At 43.9% G+C, this 22,684-nt stretch overlaps 1 protein-coding gene across 4 annotated transcripts in view; it reads left to right on the top strand.

Moving 5' to 3' along the window:
- GRIA1 (glutamate ionotropic receptor AMPA type subunit 1) overlaps positions 1 to 22,684 on the top strand; it is a 299,786-nt gene that overhangs the window by 141,950 nt on the left and 135,152 nt on the right. For 3 of the 4 annotated variants that reach the window (XM_047860492.1, XM_047860474.1, XM_047860484.1), the window contains exons 3-4: positions 16,404 to 16,643; positions 19,576 to 19,760. In XM_047860492.1, the coding sequence (XP_047716448.1) occupies positions 16,404 to 16,643; positions 19,576 to 19,760 (425 nt within the window). The remainder of the gene's footprint in view (positions 1 to 16,403; positions 16,644 to 19,575; positions 19,761 to 22,684) is intronic. The other variant, XM_047860502.1, reaches the window with a different exon arrangement.

Raw genomic sequence — 22,684 nt, 5'->3', positions numbered from 1 at the left:
AGCTGCCTTGATAATGACACTTTGCTAAGGGCAAAAGGCAATTTTATCCCAAACCCCCAGGATCCTATATGTCTACTTGAACATATAAAAATCCCTTCTATAATTTGGCTATTGTTGAAAGCACTGCTATAAACATTGGGGTACATGTGCCCCTATGCATCAGCACTCCTGTATCCCTTGGGTAAATTCCTAGGAGTGCTATTGCTGGGTCATAAGGTAGTTTATTTTTAATTTTTTGAGGAACCTCCACACTCTTTTCCAGAGCAGCTGCACCAGTTTGCATTCCCACCAGCAGTGCAAGAGAGTTCCCATCTCTCCACATCCTTGCCAGCATCTGTAGTTTCCTGAGTTGTTCATTTTGAAAACTTCCTTCATCTCAATCCCTGCTGACCCAAGATATATGTTGGCAATCATTTTCCAAACTTATGACCCCTGATATACATCTGAAGGCTGAATGTTTATTAAGTAGTAATAAATAACCTTTTCCTAACAGCAGCTAGCCCTACAAGGTCCTGGAAACCTTGTTTCCAAAATATCTTAGAGACTTAATGCTATCCCTAACCCCCTCCCAACCTGAAGGTTTATAATCAGTCACCCACCACAATCCCAGTGTAGCTCTTTCTGCCCACAGGTCATGTCCCCATGCTTTCATAAGACACCTTCTTGTACCAAAGATGTCTCAAGAATCCTTTCTTAGCCATTAGCTCTGAACCTCAACAGTTCAAACACATCACGTTCACTTAGCGATTCATTTACTTGGCACTCGTTATACTTCTCAATGCTATGCGGTGGGTCAGCGGGCTGAAAAAAGGAGAAAGAGGTCCTGCCCTCAAAACATACAGCCTTAAATTAAGAGGAACAGATCATTAACAAGCCAACCATCAATTAGATGCAGTGAAATCTCTCATAACCATCTCTTTGGCTTGACCTGCATGCCCCATTTTCTCAGTAAACAACTGTGCTGACACTCCTGGAAGCTTCTGGCCCATAGCCTCATCTCCGATCAGCCCATCTAGTTCTGTCCATGTCAGCTTTGTTGGAAATATGCTAGGAATCATTTCTGTTGTTTCCAAGCCTAGTTATACTTCTGTGTTTTTATTATATTGGGGCATTGTAACTGAAAAGTATGTAAACTGGTGAAATACGAGTGCAAGACAAAGTTGTTTTATTTCTTTGGAAACTAAGTTAAATACCTTTGAAAGTCTCAAAGATGAATCACTAAAAACATTGTCATGTTAGGTGTAGGCGAGACAACTAGAAAAGTTGGGGGAAAAACAAATTCTGCACTTACATTTATTTCATAAATGTCTTCAAGTTCCCACTGTATCAAAAGATTGGTAAATACATGGGCACTTAGCAGTTTTAAGCTAAAAGAAAATACCTGCTATGAATCATTTTTTGTGATTCTCCTTTTTGATCATCTTTCACAAATAATCTAATTTCAGCCCCCATTGCATCAGATAAAAGGGCTTCTACCGTAATTACAACTTGAGTAAAGTGCTGTGAAGGAGACAAATCAAATGCTGTGACAGAGAACAGTGGGTAACCTACTTAGGGCCGTCCCTGAAAGACTGGCTGAGTGGGCATGGGAGAGAAAGTCCTAGCTAGTGCGTGCAGCATGATGGAGGCCTTGCTGTGTCCTAGGAGCTGAAGCAGTCGAGGAGGGACAGGGATATGAAGAGAGATGTTGTTTAGGTCAGCAGGACCCCGACGACAACAGACCCTTAGAGGTCATGCAAAGGAGTTCAGACTTTATTCAAAGCATGATGAGAAACCTCAGAAGGGTTCAGAGCCATGGTGTTAGGATAAGATCTGATTTCCATTTTCAAAAGAACATTGTAGCTGCTTTGTGAGGAATGGATGAGGGTGGGGAAAAAGAAGTGGGCAAGGTGGAGGCAAGGATAAAGAAAAGTGATGAAGGAAGTGATAAAGTGTAATAAGTAGGCATGATGAACAGTGACAGAGGTGTTTGCCAAGGTGGTAGCAGGGACAGAAAGTGGGAGATATTCACTTGGGATATCTCTGGAAGGACTTACATCATGTTTTCTTTAGTCAGCCAATCAGTGTGACCAAACTCACAGCTAACTTTTGAGAGACATTTGTGATCTGATGAGGTAAAAAATAAAAATAATAAAAATAAAAAATAAATAAAGTCCTACCGCAATTCAAGCAATGTGGTTTTCTTTTTCTAGTTTGATATTTACTGGCTGTGCTACTCAGAGCAAACCTCCAAACCCTTGGAAATTCATTTGACTAAAGGGAATAATAATATCCTGTCCAGTCTACTTCTTTTCTGGTTGTGTAATTAGGATAAAATGATGGCTTACCTGTATAGTACAGTTCATAGTGAATTTAGAACTTTCACAGAAGGTAAGGCAGGTATCATTGCCCTCATTTCACAGGTGAGCAAACCAACAGTTACAGAGCATCTATTGTAACAAGACCAGGGCTGGGCTGGTCTTTGCAAAACAAAGTCGACCCAGCCCTTAAATAAGCTCAACCCTGCCATAAATAAGCTCACAGTCTTGTGAAGCAGACATGAAAATGTTAAATTACAGACTATCAAGATAAGTACTAAGAAAGTGCATTAAAAACTCAGAGCAGAAAGTAATTTTTTTTTTCTAGAATGGCTAGAAGGCTGCCCACTGGAGTCAACATCTCAGTGGGGTCTTGAAGGATGTATACAAGCTTTCCAGGTGTGGAGGGGCATGTCTGAGGAATGTGGGAGGAAGAGACCTGGAAAGAGATGGTTTGCTGCATTCCACAGTGTGTTTGGGTCTCCAGTGTTCAGTGGACTATTAGGAAATGAGGCAGGGGACTGAATCGGGGCAAATGAGGCTCTCCCCCGTGGAGTTGTGCGGGTGCGTAAGGCCAAAGCAGGAAAGCAGCTTTCCTCAGCTGCTCACACTGGTTCCACATATGTGTACCCATGCCTTCTCCTCTTTCCTTCCTCACTTACTGTTTTCCCAAGGATTAGCTTGAATCTCAGCCTTTCCCCCCCCACACCACCTCCTAGAGCTCTTCATTTTAGTGGAGACAAAGAGAACACCCCAGGATAGTGACAAACAGAAATGCTTTTATTCTCAGCATTTCTTCCAGAATTCAAGCAGCCTGTACTGTTTTTTGGCAGCAGCTGCTTCATCCTGTGTTTTGAGAAACCTTACAAAGTGATTCAAATTTTGGTACAAAGGGAACTAAATATCTGGAGTGGGGGGTGAGTGTCTCTGCAGAGAAGCAGCTGGGCTTTTGTTAAAGAGTCTCAGTTGGTGGAAATTGTCTAGGAGACCTGAGTTCCAGTCCCTAGGCTGGACAGAATGCTTTCGTGCCCCACCTCTCCCACCTGGAAAATAAGTAAGAAACTTTGTACTTGCAGAGGTGGAAGATTGTTAGAGCTAATTGAATCTCACTTCTCTTACAAACGAGGAAATGAACTCCAAAGAGGGGAAATAATTTGCCTAAGGTCATATAGAGAACCAGCAGCTTGTTCAACCAATCATTCATTCATTCATTCATTCCATTCAGCAAACATGTTTCCATGCCTTCCATGTGCCAGGCACTGTGTAGATGCTAGGACTGTAGTGGTAGATAAAATAATCATAATCCCTGCCCTATTGGGGGAAATGAAATGACACAAATAAAAACTTAAACAGGATAATTAAAGACAGAGATAACCTGTGATGGAAATAAGGCACTGCTGTAGAGAACAAAAAGCAGGCTGTATCCTTTGGAGAAGGACTCTCTGAAGAGAGAACACGAAAGCAGAGGCCTGAGGAGTGAGGAGCCAGGCATTTAAAGAGGGTGGAAGAGCTTCCCACAGGAGAACAGCATGTGCAAAAGCCCCAAGGCAGGAAAGTTTGGACTGTCTTGAAAAGTAACAGAAAGACCAGTGTGAAACAGAGGCAGGAGGAGCACAGCCTGGGAGCAGAGGCAGGATAGATAACAGGGGGCCGAGCTCGCATCCTGAAATTTCAAGTGCCCTCTTGGGTAGACTCTTGATGGTTTTTCACATCCCTGTTGGAAAGGAAAGGCAAGTTCATGTTCATAGCAACATTCTATTATTGGTTGAGCATTTGTTTTAAATGAGGTCTCAGTACGCTTTGTTGAGACCATGCATTAGAAGAACAGAAGAAAAGGAAGAAAGATTTAGCTTTTCTCTATCCAACTCTCCACTTGCTTAGTGTTCAGCTCAAGAAATCAGCCAAGGGCAGAGGTCAGGAGTAAAGTCAGACATCAGACAAGGTGGAAGTTGGTTTCTGGTGCTGTCATATCGTTTTGAGATCTGGAACCGCTCGTCTTCTGTAGCCTCATTGTATCCTTCATTCTTGTCCATTTGCCTTCTCAGTGGATACACCCTTGCTGGAAAATGAATTTCACTGATTTTAGGGCACCCTTGGGCTGTCATCTGCAGATTCTGATGAAACCTTGCCTTGATTGATGGGTGCCAGTCAGGTTCACGGGTGTGTGCTGCACTGTAGGCTTGCCGCTTGGCTTAAATAAACCCATTTATATGCATGATTTTCATAGGAAAAGAATAGCAAATAAGAAGCAAAATACTTTTTTTCTACTCCTCACCTAGGACACAGAATCAAGATAGCCAAAGGGAGAGTCTGGCTTCACCTCATAAATGATTTATCTGGTCTGCCTTGCAGTCATGGTTCATTCATAAACCAGCAGAAGTTGCTTTATGATGGGAGAGAGGAGGTATGGAGTGATGAGTGGGCCAAAGGCAGAGGAAGCTATGATGTTAATCTCTCCCACAACCCCTTCCCTTTTGTCAGGATCCTTGCTTTTATTCAATCTGCTCTGGCTGTTTAGCGTGCTAGTTCCCAGAGGCTGCCCAGAGGCAGAGCTAAGCTCATATAGTTCCTACCTGGACTCTTTAGTGAACCCCACCTCCTAGCCACAGATGAGGCACTCTCTCCCCAGCCCTGGACTGCAACCTTCTCCTTAGCCCTGGAACCCAACCCAAGAATAGGCCCGGCTTGACCTTATCTTCGAATGCAATCCTAACCTTGTCCAAATAGAGCCCTCACCGCAGCCCCTCACCCAGCAATCCTGACTCAGCTCCCACATGCAGCTGAGCCTTGGCCTTGCAGGGTCCAGACACAATGTCGTGAGCCCTCTGGTACACACCCAGTTTTGAAAATAAACCTCTCAAAGTGCCTGCCCTCTCAGGGTTGGGGTCTCCCCACCTCAGTGTAGTCTGTGGCTGTAAGGCAGCGTTTCAGCCTTCTCTAGCCCAAAGCTGGCCAGTGCATAGGAGAGGAAGCCTAGAGCTCTACTTGCCATATTGCTGTCTGTGTGTTGACACTTCAGTTGGAGCCTGTCTGTGTGCTGGGAGGCCCCACTGGCTCTTGCATGGAAGTCAGCAAACATTGGCCTTCGGTCAAATGGGGACATCATCAGTTGACTTCGACCCTCTCAGGCAGGGTTCCTTTTGCCTGCCCTCCCGACAATGTGACTAACCACAGTCACCACAGAAGAGCCATAAGATGTGAAAAAGAAAGGTGGGCTGTCACCTGTTTCTGTCATTCCTCAGCTGCATGATCCTTGGCTCCTTGTTCGTACATGGGCTCAAGGGTCATCATTCCTGCCCTCCTTACCTTACTGGGTATTCACAAGAGAAAATGGATGTGAGAGATTTAAGAGTCATACAATACACTGTGAGTTATTATCATCTCTCCCCAGATTTTGCCAGCGTCCCGTCCTATGAGCTATCCAGTAGCAGAACAGCGGAGTAGGAGCTGGCACTCCTACATAGAGTAGGACTACAACCCACAGGCCCAATCTAGCCCATTGCCTGCATTTAGAAATAAGGTTTCATAGTGTAATAAAATTCCACACTCACCTGTTTACCTTTTGTCTTTGGCTGCTTCTAGCATGGACTAGTTGCAGCAGAGACTGCATAGCCCACAAAGCCTGAGATATCTACTATTTGGCCCTTTGCAGAAAAAGGTTGCTGATACCTGGCAGAGAGGGCCAGAGCAATGGCCCTGAAATTGGAATACCCGTGTTTGGATTCTGAATCTTCTACTTACTTTGACCTTGGACAAGTTGCTTAGCCTCATTCTCCTCTCCATAAAATGGGAGGATAACCATATCCCGACTCCATACTACCAGATTAGTAGTAAATGAGTAATTCATATAAAGCACTTAGCATAAGACCTGGCATATACAGCAAGTGCTCGGTATTGGCCAGTAGTATTACCCAGGGAATGGAACTCTGGTTTGTGGTACCAGACTTTCAAGGGACAGAATAACATAGCTCAAGGCACAGGCCATGGAGTGGAACAGACCTGGATTCATATCCCAGCTCTGTCACCACATGCATGATGTGTGGAAGATTAATTAATCTCCTGAACTTCAACCTCCTCATGCATGAAATAGGGGAAAAAAATTACTGTGAGGAGCGAATGATAAAATGCAGGTGAAGTGCTTAGAACAGAATTGGGCACAAACTAAACATTCAGTAGAGGTAGCAAATACTCAGCTCTAATAATCAGAAGAAGAACAGTGTTTTCCCAAGTAGTGCCAGCCATCCAGGATAAACAGGTAGTGGGAAGTTCATACCGGAACTTCCACATTATGTGAGGTTAGAGGGTCTACCTTGTGAGTAGTGATGCCCTTGATACCAGGTTTTGCATAGTCTAAGCACATGCAAATTAAAAAGACTCTAAACTGGAGTTCGTCACAGAGCTATCTATTGGGAGGCTTTTCTCTAAGGCCAAAAGGCCCTCAGGACCAGTTACCTTTTTAGCACTAATAATCTATGATCCTGTGATTGTTCTTGGACCAAGTAATGGGTCAGGGAAGAGAACACACACACATACACACACACATAAACACGCGCACACACGCACACACACAAACACATATGCCATTATAGGAAATACTCTGAAAGATCCTTTTCCCATAATACTACCTGGGTACATAGTAATGCTAAGTAGTTTGTTTTGCAGGATGAAATTGCCCTTATTTTTAGTCAGTTTGATGTCCTAAGGGTTGAGTTATGTAATGGGATGTAAACCTTCTTGTCTAGGGAGCACTGGCTAAGGAGACTGCATGTTGTGGGTGGAATGCATTAAGGTAAGCTTGGTTCTGGATACCAGCCTAAGAGTACAGCTCCCATTCTCTTTTGGCTTAAGGTAACAGGGAGTGATGGAGTTCAGTGGGCTGAAGCATGGCAGCGGAGAGGGGTGTTGTGTATCCTACAAGCTCATGGTTGCTAGATGGTCAACCTAATTTAGAGGACTGTGAGACAAGTCACATCACCAAGCATTTATGTTTATTCCCTACTCAACTGTGTGGAGGGCACTGCTTATTGTATATATCAATCAAAATGATGAAGCTGGAGGGCCTCCAGCTTCAAGAGAACTTACACCTCCATTGTGAGTGAAAAGATACAAAGTCAGTTGGTAATATAAAAGAAAAATAATGAGCGCAAACCAATGCAAGTAAAGACTTGGATGCAAGATGACACCAGCTGTCAAGAATAGTATCAATTGATTAATATAGGTAAATGATTCACATTGACTCATTCTTTCATTTACTTATACAGCAAAAATACTGTGTAGTCATTGTGTGATACCATCTTGGGATTATAAAGAATAATATAAGCTTTGTGAGGGCAGAGATATCATCTGTCTTATTTGCCACTCTATTCCACAGTATCTAACCCAGAGGAGACAGGTAACAATGACTAAATTTCATTCAGCTCCTTACTTAACCTTGGTATTTAGATGTATGTGACATTTATGGAGCTCTTAATGTGGTCGTGGACTTTGACTTATAAAATACTGGCAAAGAGAAAGTTAATAGACATCTGTTGGTTTGATGTGCCCACCATCCGCTTCCTCTCTGTTCACAGCACCTTCATTTCCTTTTGGCTGCCATCTTAGTAAGATAGTTAGTTGTTCTGCCTTCCCTTGACCAAGGGATAATCCAGGCCCTGAGCAAGACCAGGCTTGAACTGAATGGATCAGTTATCACAAGTGGCTAGAGCAGTAGGGAAAACTGAAAAGACTGTCCATGAGAACCCAAATTCCCAAACTTCTATAGTGTCTAACTTCTCTAATGCCCAGGTTTGTATTTTTTCTTAGCTGTGGGCCCATCATATCCTTACAGTAAACTTCTTTTTGTATTACATTAGTCTGTCTTGATTTTTTTTTCTTAGAATCAAAGAACTTAAACTAATGAAGCATGGGTGATAGATAAAAAATGATAAGAGGCACAAATGTTTCTATGGACATTTAAAAGAATGAGACTTTTAGACTATAATTAGGAATGGGGAGGGATAGGAACTTCATGGAGGAGGTGGCATTTGAGCTAAACCTTTAAAGAAGGGAAAATATTTGGAGAGGAAAAAGGCAGGAGGCAGGAGGGCTTTTCAGGCTGGAGCAAGAACATGAACAAATGTCCCAGAACCTAAAGCAAGCCTAGAAACATCTGAGGAACAGCAGCATGTACAACTAGAGCCCAATGAACTCACTGATTGTCCATGTTTGAGGTCCCATCACACCGAAGTCAGAAGATGTTTCCCTTCCCATGTTCCACAGAGTCAGAACCACCTTACCTTCCACAGTGTCTCTCCTTCACTGACCTGAGCTTTGAGATGCTAGAACTGAAATGTCTGGTAAGATCAGCTAGAACTGACTTCTCAGACCAAGGTGATGTTCTGGAGCTCCAGAGGCACCCAGATCACACATGAGGTACCATAATCGTTGGGAAGTGTCAAGTTTACTCAAAGCTGTAGGATGTTTTTCTCTATGCTCATCTCTACTGCTTCCCTCCTTTCTCCCATACTGCATCCACACTGGCCACCTTTCTGTTTCGCAAGCTCACCCATCTTTTCCTGAGCCTTTTAAGAGCCTTTGTACTTTCTGTTCCTTCTGCCCAAAACCATTTCCCTGGCGCTTTGCCTGGCAGTCTCCTTATGGTTCATCCCTCAGCTCCAGTGTGTGTGCCACAGAGAGGGTCTCCTTGACCATCTTCTCTAAAGTTGCCCTGCCAGAGGCTCTCACATCCCATTTCATTTTCTTCATAACACTTATTGTATCCAAAGTAATCTTGTTGACTGTATATCATTTCTCCCCGCTCTCTAGAACCTAAGCTTCATGATAGCAGGGTATTATCTTCTTATCCAGTGTTGTATCCCTGGCCCCATCTTGCTGCCTAACATTTACTACATGTTCAATAAACATTTACTGGATGGGTGGATGGTAGAGAGATAGAAGAAAGATGGAGAGAAAGAAGAGAATAGTCACATCTGTAGAAGTACACACCTCCAATGAGTATTAAAGTTTTATTAGTGGCCTTCTACCAAAATTAAATTTAAAAAGTTTGAGAAACACCAATTTAGTGTGAACTCCACTCTTTGGGGAAGGGGCCTGTTCATGGTCCCAGATTTGCTTCTTTGCATTTACTTTTCCACAACCATATTGGACACCTGAAGAGTCAGTCTGTTTGTCCTGTCCCCTGCTCCTGGTTTCATGTGTCAGCCACAAAATGGGTCTAATTCCAGAACCAGGGGGCCCAGTCTTTACCTAATTCTCACCCTCATATACAGTGACACATCATTGGCTTTCAGTGCCTGGTAATTAATACTCAGGTTTCCTAATAAATACACAAATCTGAGCAGGGGAGGATGACCCTCTTCTGCATCTCCTTTTGTTGTCATGTCCCAACTGGGCTCTAGGGCCAGCATGAAGAGAGGTCTGAGATGAATCTGAGATGAATCCAAAGCCAAAGTAAAATGCAACATTGACACGTGACACAGAGATTTAACTTCTCCAGTCCTGGAAAGGCCCTTGGCAATGTGGTCCCTACCCTCCTCCGCCTCTGTACCACATCCCTACCCCAGTCATACTGGATTTCCTGGGGTTTCTCTCAGGTCTCCTCCTCTCTTTCACCTTATTGCCCTTGGATAAACTGGTGCCTCTACCTGGATATCGACACAAAGTGCTTAGTACAATGCCTGGCCAGTAGTAAATGCTCAGTAAACACTGGCCGTAATAGCAGTTATGAACCTTTATTCTATGCTTGAGCCCCTTTTTACTCTTTGAAAATATCCTTTCTTTCCCTTAATGTAAAAACCTTGCTAACCCCTCTGCAAGCTCTATGAAAGCAGAAAATATGTCTGTCTTGTATCAACATGGTATCCCAATTTTCTGGGAATATTAGTTTCTGGTGCTCAATAAATATTTGTTGAATTTAGCAAGTGGATGTTAAGGTTTTATCTAGTAAGTAAGAGGGAAGCCCTGGACATGTCTCAGAATCCCTAATAACTGTGATGTTGTATAGAGGGATGGGGACAATTTATATCAATTGTGGTAATTTGTTGCCTGTCAGTGTTAGATCTTGGATGCAAGACAGTATAAGGGGATGGAGTGCATTCTTATTGCCCTCTGAGTGACGGAAATAAAACACTTTTGACATCACAAGGTTAGAGTCAGATCAGGAATGCCATTCCTACCAATGAGGATAGAAATATTCAAGGAGGAGGATGAATATCTAAAGGTCCCCCACCCCACCCCCGCATCTACTTTCTGTCTCCCTCCCCCAAAATGAAATTGTCCTGTCACCTCATTATCCACTATTTACAATGAGGCTGCCACATTTCCAGGGACTGAAGCCAGGAGCCAAGGAGATATGCCGGTGTGAGAAGCCTTAAATGAAGTGACAATAAAAAGGAGTTGCTGATACAGGAGTTCCCTCCCTGGGAGAGAGCTGTCAGGGCAATGCCCAGGGCTGGGGGATTTATTGATACTAAGTGGATGGTGCCTTAACCAGGAATGATGATCAGAGGTTTGAGTGAACCACGGATGGATTTGGACAGCCTGTGCGTGGGCTTTCCTGCCCTTGCCAGTCCTGCCCTCCCACCTCCACAGGAGGGAATTCCTGGCCTCATTTTTTACTAGCTCTGATTGTCGCACACATTCTGCTGAATCTCTTGGAGGCAGGGACCGCGGAACCTGACACCCTGGCCGCGTTCCCTGAACACTCTGTGTCTTCTCTCTTTGGTGGGTCTTTGCTGTTGCTGCTTCTTCTACCTGAAATATTTTTAAAATGTATATATTCTTTCCTTAATTTGAAAAAAGGTGACAGCGTTATATTATTTTTAGGTGTGCAACACAGCGATTCAACTTCTCTATACGTTATGCTGTGCTCACTGCAAGTGCAGCTACCATCTGTCACCACCCAACGCTGCTACAATACCATTGACTATATTCCTGGTGCTGCGCCTTTCATCCCCAGATAGAATTCATATGCGTGCAGCTGCACCCTAGTCCCTCTCTGGGCTGATTCCCACTTATCTGTCAGTGTCAACGTTGTCCCGTCCTCCTGGAAGCCTTCTTTGCGGTCCCCAAAGGCTGGAGTCAGGCGTCCCTTCCTGAACCCCGAAATCACCCCTGCCACAGCACTTATACTGAAGCCATCCACCTACTTTGCTGTCAGGCTGTCCCGCTGCCCAGATGACAGTCCTTGAGGTCAGGGCTTACTTCGCGTGCCACTGCACCTCCAGTACCCAATGAGTGGTGGGTGTTAGATGTCGAGGGGTAGATGGGTAAGCGAATGGACTGATGGGCGGGCCGGAAGAAGGACAGATATGTGTATATACGCTTTGCCATGAAACACACCACCCAGTTATTTTTTGTGTTATTTTAATATCAATGGACCTGAATGCAGTAATGCACCTTTAGGCGGTATCAGAGAAAGGCAGCATTAAATGAGGATTTTCTAGACACTGAAGGTGACTCAGGTACCAAGACTGTTTTTTACCCAAATTCCTGGGGACAGAGGGAGGCATATCACAGAGGTAAAGAACTCAAGCTCTACGCCCCCACTGGTGGAGTTGAGATCACAGCCGTGCCTTGCACCGGTCCTGGACCTCACTTTACCAATTGTAACCTACCTCATAGGCTGAAGGGAGCCAATGGAAGGGAATGTCCTTGTAGGTGCTCAAGTGCTGGCTCCTAATTACTGCTACCACAGGCATTTTACACGCCACTGCTGTCTTGAGTGGATGGTTCCACACAGAGTCCAGCCTGCTCTGATTCAACACCAGCGGAGTTCTGATGCCGCTTCAGAATGTCCCCATCTCTTCCTCCTGCCTTGGTGCCTGACTTACCGTCTCCACCTCCAGCCCCCTTTCTGATTATCCCCCATACAGCGGGTTAAAATTGCATCCTGCATAGAACTCAAGACTCTGGATGCATCTAGATTTAGTGCTAGGGGTTTCTTGCAATCAAATCCAAGAACTGAGAGCCTTTAACTGCTTCTGGGGGTTGGAAAAGTACACTGGAGGTTGCTAAAAGTTTGGCCAGCAAATAGCTCAAGTCTTGTCAATCAGTAAACATATTTGAACGAATTAGACTAACATCTAGGATATTGGAGCCTGAAGGGATGTTACATATGACAGAGTTCAAACCATCATTTTACAGGTGGGAAAACTGAAACCCAGGGAAAGCGTGGGATTTACTCAAGGTCACAAGAGTAATGTGTTATGATAAAACCAAAAAGAGGCTCCTCCAGGTCTTCTGGCATCTAGTTTACTACTTTTCTTGTAAGACTACTTTTTCTCTTCTGATTGAGTATTTACTATGACAGATTCAAAGAAATGCCCTACAGCTACCAATTATATTTCACAGTATTTAGCCATTGACTGCATTGTTGTAGGCCTTGGGCCTACAGAGTGCCTCTCTGTCTCTCTCTCTCTCTCTCTCTCTCTCTTTCTGTCTCTCTCTCTCTCTCTTTCCATCTCCCTGCCTGTCTCTGACTCGCAGTCTCTACCTCTTTCTCTCTGTCTCTCTATCTCTTTCAACTGTCTCTCTGTCTCTATCTCTGTCTCTCTCTATCTCTGTCTTTCACTCTCTCTCTCTCTCTGTCTTTCTCTCTCTTTCCATCTCCCTGCCTGTCTCTGACTCTCTGTCTCTGTCTCTATATCTTTCTCTCTGTCTCTCTCTCTGTCTCTCTTTCTCTCTCTGTCTGTCTCTCTCTGTGTGTGGCTGTTCCTGCTTGGCTAAGATGAGAAGCTAGCTTGAAGTTCAGGTGCCGAGCATCTCTGAGGCCCAGGTCCAGTCAGGTAAATCCAGGCCAGGCTACCTCCAAGCCAAGCTATTTTAGGGAGCAGTGGGTAAGTGTACCCTCTTAGCCTTAGAGGATAAAGCACTCAGTTTAAGAGAAGATAAATTTGAAAAAGGAAAATCGGGAGATTAATTTGAGGGGGAAAACTCCCAGCCTCTTGTGTATCTAAGGATCTGATCGTGTGCTCCTACTCCTATTTCTTGCACCTCCATTTCCTCCTTTGCTTCTAAATTCTAGCAAGAAACACCAGCCATGAGGGCCCCAGAGGCCCAACTAAAGGTGTGAATCCAAGTGGATGACGCGAGGGAATAGATCTGGAACATAAGATTTATATCCCACAGGATAATAGTTCATTGCAGCAGGGGGAGAAGAAATCCTAAAAATACCATACAGAGCATGTTATAATATGCTAACGGGTTTATGTGCTCCCTCTATCCATTTCACTCAGTAAGATGGATTGTGCTTTTTGACAAATCTATATTTAACATAGGGAGAATAATACACAATGTATGCTTCCTGGTGGGGAAATCCATATTTATGGAAATCTTGATTCTGGCAATTACAATAGATATTTAAAGACAGTACCTATTGTCTGCTGGGAACAGATAGATTGTCCTCATTAGGGTGGAAGAGAAAATCGTATGAGTGGGAAAGAATAAACAACTACTTTACAGGGGCAGGAGGGTCCAGAGTGAGCCAACAGTCATCTCTGTTCGGGCCCAGCTCCCCTTCATACCCCGTTCTGTGGACCCTCTCACCAAGCATCTGTCATTCATTCATTCTTTCCTCCATTCAACAAATACTTATTAAGCCCTTCCCTGTCCCACGCACTCTGCTGGCTCTGGGGCACAACGAGACCCCCGTTTTCAGGGATTAACATTGACCCAAGCAGCCACAACTATAAACAAGCAAAGAAAAAGGCAATGATTTCAAATAATAAGAAAGATTGAAATAAGGCAGGGTGATGTGACAGAGACTTATAGGCAGGTGTGGGGAGGCTGGGGTCACTACTGAGAAGAGATGATGAAGGAAGGCCCATTCTGGGGGGTGAGATCTGACCTGAAAGGCAACTGCAGAAAAGGAGTGATCTTTGCAAAGAGCTAGGGCCGAGCCCTGCAGATAGAGGAAGGGAGCAGCTGCTGCTGAGTCCAGGGCAGAGTGAGCTCAGAGCCCCGAGGAATAGAACCAAGGCCTGTGCAGCTAGAGCAGGGAGCAGGGAGAGGGGTATAAGGCAGGAAGGTTCTGAGGGGCCAGTTATTCAGGCTCTGAGTTACAGTCAGATGTTTCTTGTGTGCAATGGGAAACCTCAAAACTCTAGAGAGGTTTTGCAAAAGGAAGGGAAATTGTGTTTTGTTAGTTTTGTGTTGATTTGGTTTTGGGTTTTGTTAATTAAAAAGATACCTCTTGCTTCGGAGGGGCGAAGGGATTTGCTGAAAACCAAATGCCATAAGCCTAGAGTCCATGAGAACTTCCTTCAGATACTTGGAGGGCCATGGAATATGGGTTCAGAGAAGATATTCCATGAGCCTCTGGTCTCAAAGAGTCATCAGTCAGGGACTGGGCACCTTGAGAGGTACTGAGTGCCCAGTAACTGCAGGTATGCAAGCAGATGTTAATGTGTTCCTGCCCAGTTTCCTGGAGACAGTATTCTGGTTTTCAGTGGGGTTCAGACACATGACTCATACAGTTCAGTTGCAATCTTTAAGAGATGAACTTTCAAGCCCATTAACTCCAGGGATTGAATCAGAACTAAGACTCACAATAGGCAACTGGGTACTGGTGGCGAGTTGCATTCTTTAGTGCAGCATAGACCAGAGGATCTTCAATAACATGTTAAAAGTATTCACCAACAAAGGATCCTGGGGACATACAGACTTGACAAGATCTGGGTTAAAGTTGAACAGGATCCCTCACAATCTTTTATGTAACTAGAGTGCAACTTGCACCTCCAAAATGCAGACAAGGTGAGCACCATTTCCCAAATTTATTTGACCAAAGATGCCTTTTCTTTTTTAAGGAGCATTTTGTTGAATAAGGTTTTATGGAACACATTTGGGCGATGCTTATACAGCATAATTTGAGACCCCACATACAAGGTACTGTGGGGTCATGGAAGCAGACGATGTGTTAAAGAGAACAACAGATCTAAGAGCATCAGCTTTTCATCTTAAAAAAAAAAAGCACTGATAATGCCAAAGTCCCAGGGTTATAATGAGAACTAGATAGACTAATATATGTGAAAGGACGGCAAGGTACCCTAAAATACGACTACTGTGATTGAGGATGACTCATCTGCCTCACCATCCATATTTGGAGGGTAATTTCAGGCATGGGAGATAGCTTTAGGGTTGGTCACCTACCCAACTGGGGTGAAGAGTATGAAACCTTCATCCTGTATCCCATATTAAAATGAGTTTAGTAGCTAACCAACCTGGGGTTTGGCCCTATGACTTTAGTTTTTTAACTTTATCTTCTAACCAGCAGTGTAATAAAGCATAATCCAGGACTGGGTCCTTGCAAAATGGCTCCCATGGGGGTGTTCATACAGTTAAGCTGTTACTATGTCTGATACACTGGGGGGGTCTGAAAAGTCAACTAGCAGGATGTACAAACACAAAGTGAACACTGGCAGAGAAATGTATACCGCAAGCTAAGGGTAAACCGAGAACATCAATACTTGTTTTCTTCAACATGGATCTGCAGCAAGCTGGCAGAACTCCTTGATTCTGTAACAACTGTTAATGCTTTGCCTTAACATGATGGGCAGTGTCATAGAAAGATGACTGGATGGGGGTTAAGATACCTACCCAACTCAGATATGGCCTAGATGTGCCATCTTGGACATGTTCGCTAACTTCCTGAGCCTTAGTTTTTCCCTTTTAAAAATGATTCAGTCATCCCTCTTCTACATTAAGAAGATCATCACAGAGATAAAGAGACATATGAAAATGGGAACATATAAAGAGAACATAAGAGAGAACATATGAAAATGGTTTAGTATATTTATCATTAATAAGCATGGCAACGTCTGGCATAGAATTGGGACCTTCTAAACATTGGATGAGACTGATAGACATGTGGATTAAACAGATGGTTGGGTGAGTGGGATGCATAGACATGTAACATGGGAAGGCAGTTGGACAGACTGGTAGGTTGGAAGGACGCATGGATAGATTGGTTGGATGGGTGGATGGCCAGATGATAGATGAATGGAAGGATGATGAGTTGGGATGGATGAACCAGTGGATGGATTAGTTTGGGAACCATCTGCCAGTTTCCTTGCAGCATCTTCTATTAATCCTTCTCTTCTCCTCCTCCAGTCTGTTCCCAGTTCTCTAAAGGAGTCTACGCCATCTTTGGGTTTTATGAACGGAGAACTGTCAACATGCTGACCTCCTTCTGTGGGGCCCTCCATGTCTGCTTCATCACACCGAGCTTTCCCGTTGACACCTCCAATCAGTTTGTCCTTCAGCTACGCCCTGAGCTGCAGGATGCTCTTATCAGCATCATCGACCATTACAAGTGGCAGAAATTCGTCTACATTTATGATGCCGACCGGGGTAAGCCAAGGGTTAGGGGAGGGAGACTGTTGAGATTGGAGAGAAAATTGCCAGAGGAAGGAGAATGATGCCTCCCTGCCTCATTGAAAAGCAAGGAAAGAATGATCCAGAAAATCTTTATTTCTATGGACTGATTGCTCATGGCTAATTCCCAACTCACAGTGTGGAAACACATCCTTTGAGAGAGTAATTCTGTTAACACACCATGTCACTCTACAGCTCGCCAAGCTCCCATGGCTCCTGAGTCCAGGCTCAAAGTCCAAGGGCCTCCATTGAATGGCTCATGACTTATGGTGTAGGTGTTAGAAGCACAGACTCTAGAGTCAGACAAACCTGAATCTAAATTCTGTGTCCTCTCCTCTCCCACTGTTTGTCTTTGCACAAGCTCTCTCCACCTCAGTTTGGGTTAGAATTCAGAATGAGTTGGGGATAAAATTTTCTATGCCTTCATTCCCTCATCTCTATCATAAGATGAACCCAATCTCTACCTCCTAAAGTTGCTGTGAGGATTGCATGGGGTGACTAGAAAGTTCCTGTCAGTGCCTGGGATACAAGTGCTCAGAATCCTCCATACTTATTAACTGCCATCATCATCATCACCATCATCACCATCACCCCTCCAGGCCCTTCTAGTTCTGCTCCTACTTTCATTTTGAATTTTATGTCACATTTTCCAAATGTTTCCTATTCCTTTTTCTTCTCTGCATCTTTCCTCATGCTATTCCTCTTTTCTGGAATGCACCTCCTTTCCCAGATCTGCATATGTGAATCCTTCCTCATTTTGCAGCTGCTCAAACACTGCTTCTCTATCCCCTAATCCTTAAATGGGAACTTTCTCTTTTTTTTTCTGATACCTGTGGTGGTTGTATTATACTCTCCTGCCTTTCCCTTAGATACTAAACGGTCTTCAGAACCTAGTCATTATTGGTATAAATAAATAAATGGATTGTGCAAGGTGTGGAAACTGAGGAAGGGTAGTTTTGCCCTGAGTGAAAGGGAGGTTTTGCAAGAGGTTCCTGTAGGAAGGCTTACGAGACTTTTGAGTAGAACAATGTCTTGTGAGACTGTGTTTTGGGCAGTGTTAGGCAGGCATTATTCAATGAGGAGGAGCTAGCAGAAGAGACCCAGAAACATTCTGTTTTCTTCAATTTTCCCTCGATTCTCCTCATTTTGAGGATTTCCCTTCTCAAACAGCAGTCATTGGGAGGATTGCCTGCAGAAGGGATATTTCATGACAGCCCACAGCCTACTGAAGCTTGAGGCCTGGAAGGGGCAAACCTACTTCCCCAAATCCAGAAAAATATAATTTTGATTATAGAGAGTCCCCTCTGGGTTGGCAGAAGCACCCAGGCTCGTGACAGGACTCTGCCTGTCTCAGAACTCTGAGCTCAGAGCTCTGCCATTTGCTAGCTATGTGACCTTGGGCCAATGACTAAATCTCTCTGAGCCTCGGTTTTCACATCTGTGGTGCAATGGTGATAATAATGATATGTATCTCACAGGATTAAGTAAACTGAAAACAAGAAAGCTAGTAGAATGGCACCAGACACGTAGTACGTTTTCAGTAAATGTGAGGCTTAAGCACACCAAACAACTTGTACTAAAAAAAGAAACAGCGACAAGAAGGCGTAACAGAACCGATCAATCTGTAGATGATTCTTAAGGCCAGGCACCATATTGGTCACTGCAGGAGGGATTAGCAGTGTTACAGGGAGACAGAAATGATGTACGCACAAAAGATTGAGGAGTAATGCAAGAGTGAAATAACCATCTAAAGTAGGCAGGAAATTGACTTCCATCTTCCCCTCTAAAGATGCCTATACTCTGAGAATTTGGGGAACCTTAAATATGTTCTATTAGATGGCAAGAGGGATTAAGGTTACAGATGGGATATATGTTGTTCATCCACTGACCTCAGAGAGATTATCTTGGATTATTCACGTGGGCCTAGTATAATCACAGGGGCTCTCAAATGGGGCAGGTGGAGGCAGGAGAGTCAGTGTCAGAGGGTGATGTGTGACGGGCTTGACCAGTCACTGCTGGTTTTGAAGTCAGAAGGGGCCATAAACCAAGGAATGCGAGCAGCCTCTAGAAGTTGGAAAGGTGAGAAAATGTTCTCCCGTAGAACCTCCAGAACGCAAATGCAGCCCCATCAACACCTTGATTTTAGCTCAAGAAGATTCACTTCAAACTGACCTGTGTCAATATAAGATGATAAATGTGTGTTGTTTTAGACCGCTGAGTTTGAGGTGATTTGTTACAGCAGCAGTAGTAAACTAAGACACTATTTATGTCTTAAAGGTGAAACAAAGTAGCATTGAGTAACAGGCTCCTCTGTCCTTTAACTATAAATCAGAAGAGAATAATTTAATTCAGTAACCACTGATTGAATACCTACTATGTAAAAGGCAAAGTATTAGGTATTGATACATATCAAACATTCATGAATTTACAGTTATTAGGTGCCTATTTGGATACTGGGTTGGCACATTTAATAAGCAGCTACTAAATGCCCAATGATAATTAATATTTCTAAAATCCTTGCCATGTATCAGACATTTTCATTTAACACTCATGATGACACTGAGGTAGGAATTTTTAACATCACCATTTTTCCCTTAAAAAAAACTAAAGTTTGAAGAAGGGAGGTAGTCTGTGCGAGGCCGTTTAACCAGCATATTGTACGTAGCATGAGGATTTGAGCCTTGGGTTCTATTTTAATCACACTGCCTGCTAAGTTCTGGAAACAGAAGCACAAAAGAGACCCACTGCCTGCCTTCAGTGAGCTCAGACTTGCACAGTGAGAGAAAGCTGGAGCTGAGCTTGGTGGACGAGTCAGGTTGGGGGAGACAAGGGAGGTGGGTGCTGAGTGGAGGCGGGGTGGTACCTGTGTATCCTGATTGCCACTTCTCTTGTCTTACCCACTTTCCAGGTTTGTCCGTCCTGCAGAAAGTACTGGACACAGCTGCTGAGAAGAACTGGCAGGTGACAGCGGTCAACATTTTGACAACCACAGAGGAGGGATACCGGATGCTCTTTCAGGACCTGGAAAAGAAAAAGGAGCGGCTAGTGGTGGTGGACTGTGAATCAGAACGTCTCAACGCTATCTTGGGCCAGGTAGTAAGAGGAGCAAAGGCTCAGAGTGGGTGAGGGCAATGGTTTAAGAATGGGCTGGATGGCCTTCTGCCTTGAATGTGACAAAGAGAGCTCTTGATTAGATGAGATAGGTGACTTCCTCATATTCCGTAATTTATAAATTTTAATTCTGAATTTTTAAAAAAATTTTTAGTGTTTATTTTTTTGAGAGAGAGAGAACGAGATAGAGAGAGTATGTGTGTGTGTGAGTGGGGAAAGGGCAGAGAGAGAGAGGGAGAGAGACACAGAATCGGAAGCAGGCTCCAGGCTCTGAGCTGTCAGCACAGAGCCCGACGCGGAGCTTGAACTCCCGAACGGCTAGATCACGACCTGAGCGGAAGTCAGAGGCTTAACCGACTGAGCCACCCAAGCGCCCCTCATTCTGAATTTTTATGAAATAGCACAAACAATGAGAGACTTGACAGTAGGCCTTCAAGTTGTTCTCAGATCAGTTGACCAAAAACTTACCCCCTTGTTTCCCTTTATGGTAGAAGGGAGATGGCGTTGCACTTTAGATTTCGTGAACATGGGGAACACAGCCTGGAGAGCCAGATTCCTGGGTTTAGCTCTGGGTTCTGTCACTCCCTGGTCTAGCCATCAGCATCTCATTCATTTGGCCCACTGACCTGTCTTAAGAGTCCAAAGCAGCAGGAAGCACTTCTCTTCCTCCTGTTTCCTTGAACACACTCATGTGTCTGAGAAGTCTATTGATGGTACATTCTGGGAAAGGGCACTGTAACTTCAACCGCTTTTAGCCAGAGGTCTCTAAACCATGGTTCTCACCATCATCAGAGCTGGAGCATGTACCCACTGTACAAGTAACAGGCCTCTGTGTCAGTCTCCTATCTTTTTGAATGACACCAGTGTATGCAGGTGAGATAGCAAGAAAGTAGATAAAGATAATAGTTTTAGGTACTTGACAATATGACAGAGCTTGTTGATGGCCTTTCAAGACCCTGGGACCCCCACCAGGAGTCTTGCTACCAGCTCAGCAATCACTCAGAGGCCTCAGCAACAGAACAGAGGAGATTTTAAAACTCGGGGATTGTTTAAGGCATTAATTATGTAGTCTGCTCTACAAAGGGTGTATCTGGCCTCCCTCTTGGAAAGAGAAGCCAGCAAAAATTGTTTCCATGAGATGGGAGTTCCCCAGGTTGGAGTCAAGGGATTTGAAAGCTGGCTAAATGAATCAGTATAGGAAAATGGTTAAGCAGAGAGACCCTGGAGACAGAGTGGCTTGGAGATAGAACCCAGCTCTAGTATTTACTAGCAATGGGGTCTTGGGCCAGGTTTTTCATCCGTGCCTTGGATTCATGATCTGTGAAATGGGCACAATAATAATTACAGCTTCCTTCAGAGGGCTCCTGTGAGAGTGAAAAGAATCTAGTCATGTAAAATACCTAGAACAGAGCCTGCCCCACAAAGAGTGACATATGTAAGCATTTCCCTACTTTTGCTTTTTATAGCACCAGCTAGTACTGCCTTCTTGAGTCATTTCCCTCTTTGGGCATAAGTGTCCTCATCTGTAAAAGAGGATGATGGCCCCTGTTCTACAAAGCTGATAAAAAGATTGGAGAAATAGGAGTTGGGAGAAGTGCTGAATGATAATTATGTATTCTTAATAGACTGACAACTTGCCCTCTGTTGTTATAAAGACTATAGCTGGTGCCACTATTTTCTGAGCACTTGCCACATTCCAGACACCATGCCAAGCCCTCTCCATGCATAATGCCACCTCATCCTCATATCAACTCTATAAAACTGCTTCTATCAGTTCCCCTATTTTCTAAATGAAGAAACAAGGGACTATACTTGCCTGGGATTTCACAGCTAGCATATAAGAAAAGCAGGAAGTCAAACCCATCTCAGTCTGGTTATAAGGCCCAACTTTCCCCAAAATATTATGTTTCAGCCTCTGCTGTTTATAACTACCTCCCGTGTCAAAAGACAAACTTGTTTTGTAAGGAAGTGACTTGTTTATGTGGGCATTTTAGGGTATAGTATATTAACTCAACCGTTAGATTCTTCTGTTCTGAAAAAGCAAGACCAAAGAGCTGAAAGGATCTTACAGATCATTCGGTTTACTGTGTGCATTCACATTTTACAGATGGGATAACTGATGGTCACATTGGTTGATTTGCCTTGGGTTCAGACAGCTAGTTAGTGACAATGGTGAGTCTCGAGCTTGCAACTAATAACGGCTGGCAGTCTGACAGCTTGGCATTGAGCATTCGAATTGGGATATTTTTGGTCCAATACAAACGTCCTGCCTAACCTAAAGAGGGAGATAGTGATTCTAAATTCCAGGTGGGGAATTGCCTATCTGTCTCCAGGCTCCCAACTAGAATATCAGCATTAGGAGGGCAAGGATTTTTGTTTCATTTTCTTCCCTGTGGTATCCATGGTGCCTTGAACGGTGCTTGGTATGTTGTAGGTAGTCAATAAATATTTTTTTGAGTACATGGAAAGAAGAGGGAATCAATGAAGGCTCTAAGGAAAGATCCCAATGTGAGATAGGTTTGAATATTTATAGGTAGACATTGGCTGGATAAAAGCCATTAAGTTGGAAAGGAGGGCATATAGAGAGGCCCAGAGAGCATGTGAGGGCTGAGGTTGCTAGGATGATTTAATAAGTCAGGTGAAGGATGCTGAGTGCCTACTGGGAGACAGTGACAGAAGGATGAACACACGATCGTGACTATCTTTGGAAAGCATTCTAAGGAGTTTGGGGTTTATTCTGTAGACAGTCAAGAAATCAAAGAAGGTTTGTGAGCAAGGAATTGGGTTATTAGAATATAATGCTTTTTCAATATATTAGACACCAAATTATATAGTGCAATCATTAAGTTCAGAATGAGTTAGAGATGAGAGATACCAGGATTAGGCCATCCATCACATCACCCTGT

This window comes from Prionailurus viverrinus, chromosome A1 (genome assembly GCF_022837055.1).
Source record: "Prionailurus viverrinus isolate Anna chromosome A1, UM_Priviv_1.0, whole genome shotgun sequence".
Classification (NCBI taxonomy): domain Eukaryota; kingdom Metazoa; phylum Chordata; class Mammalia; order Carnivora; family Felidae; genus Prionailurus; species Prionailurus viverrinus.
Note: the sequence above shows the minus strand (reverse complement) of the source record. Positions and strands in the feature narration are given on the sequence as shown.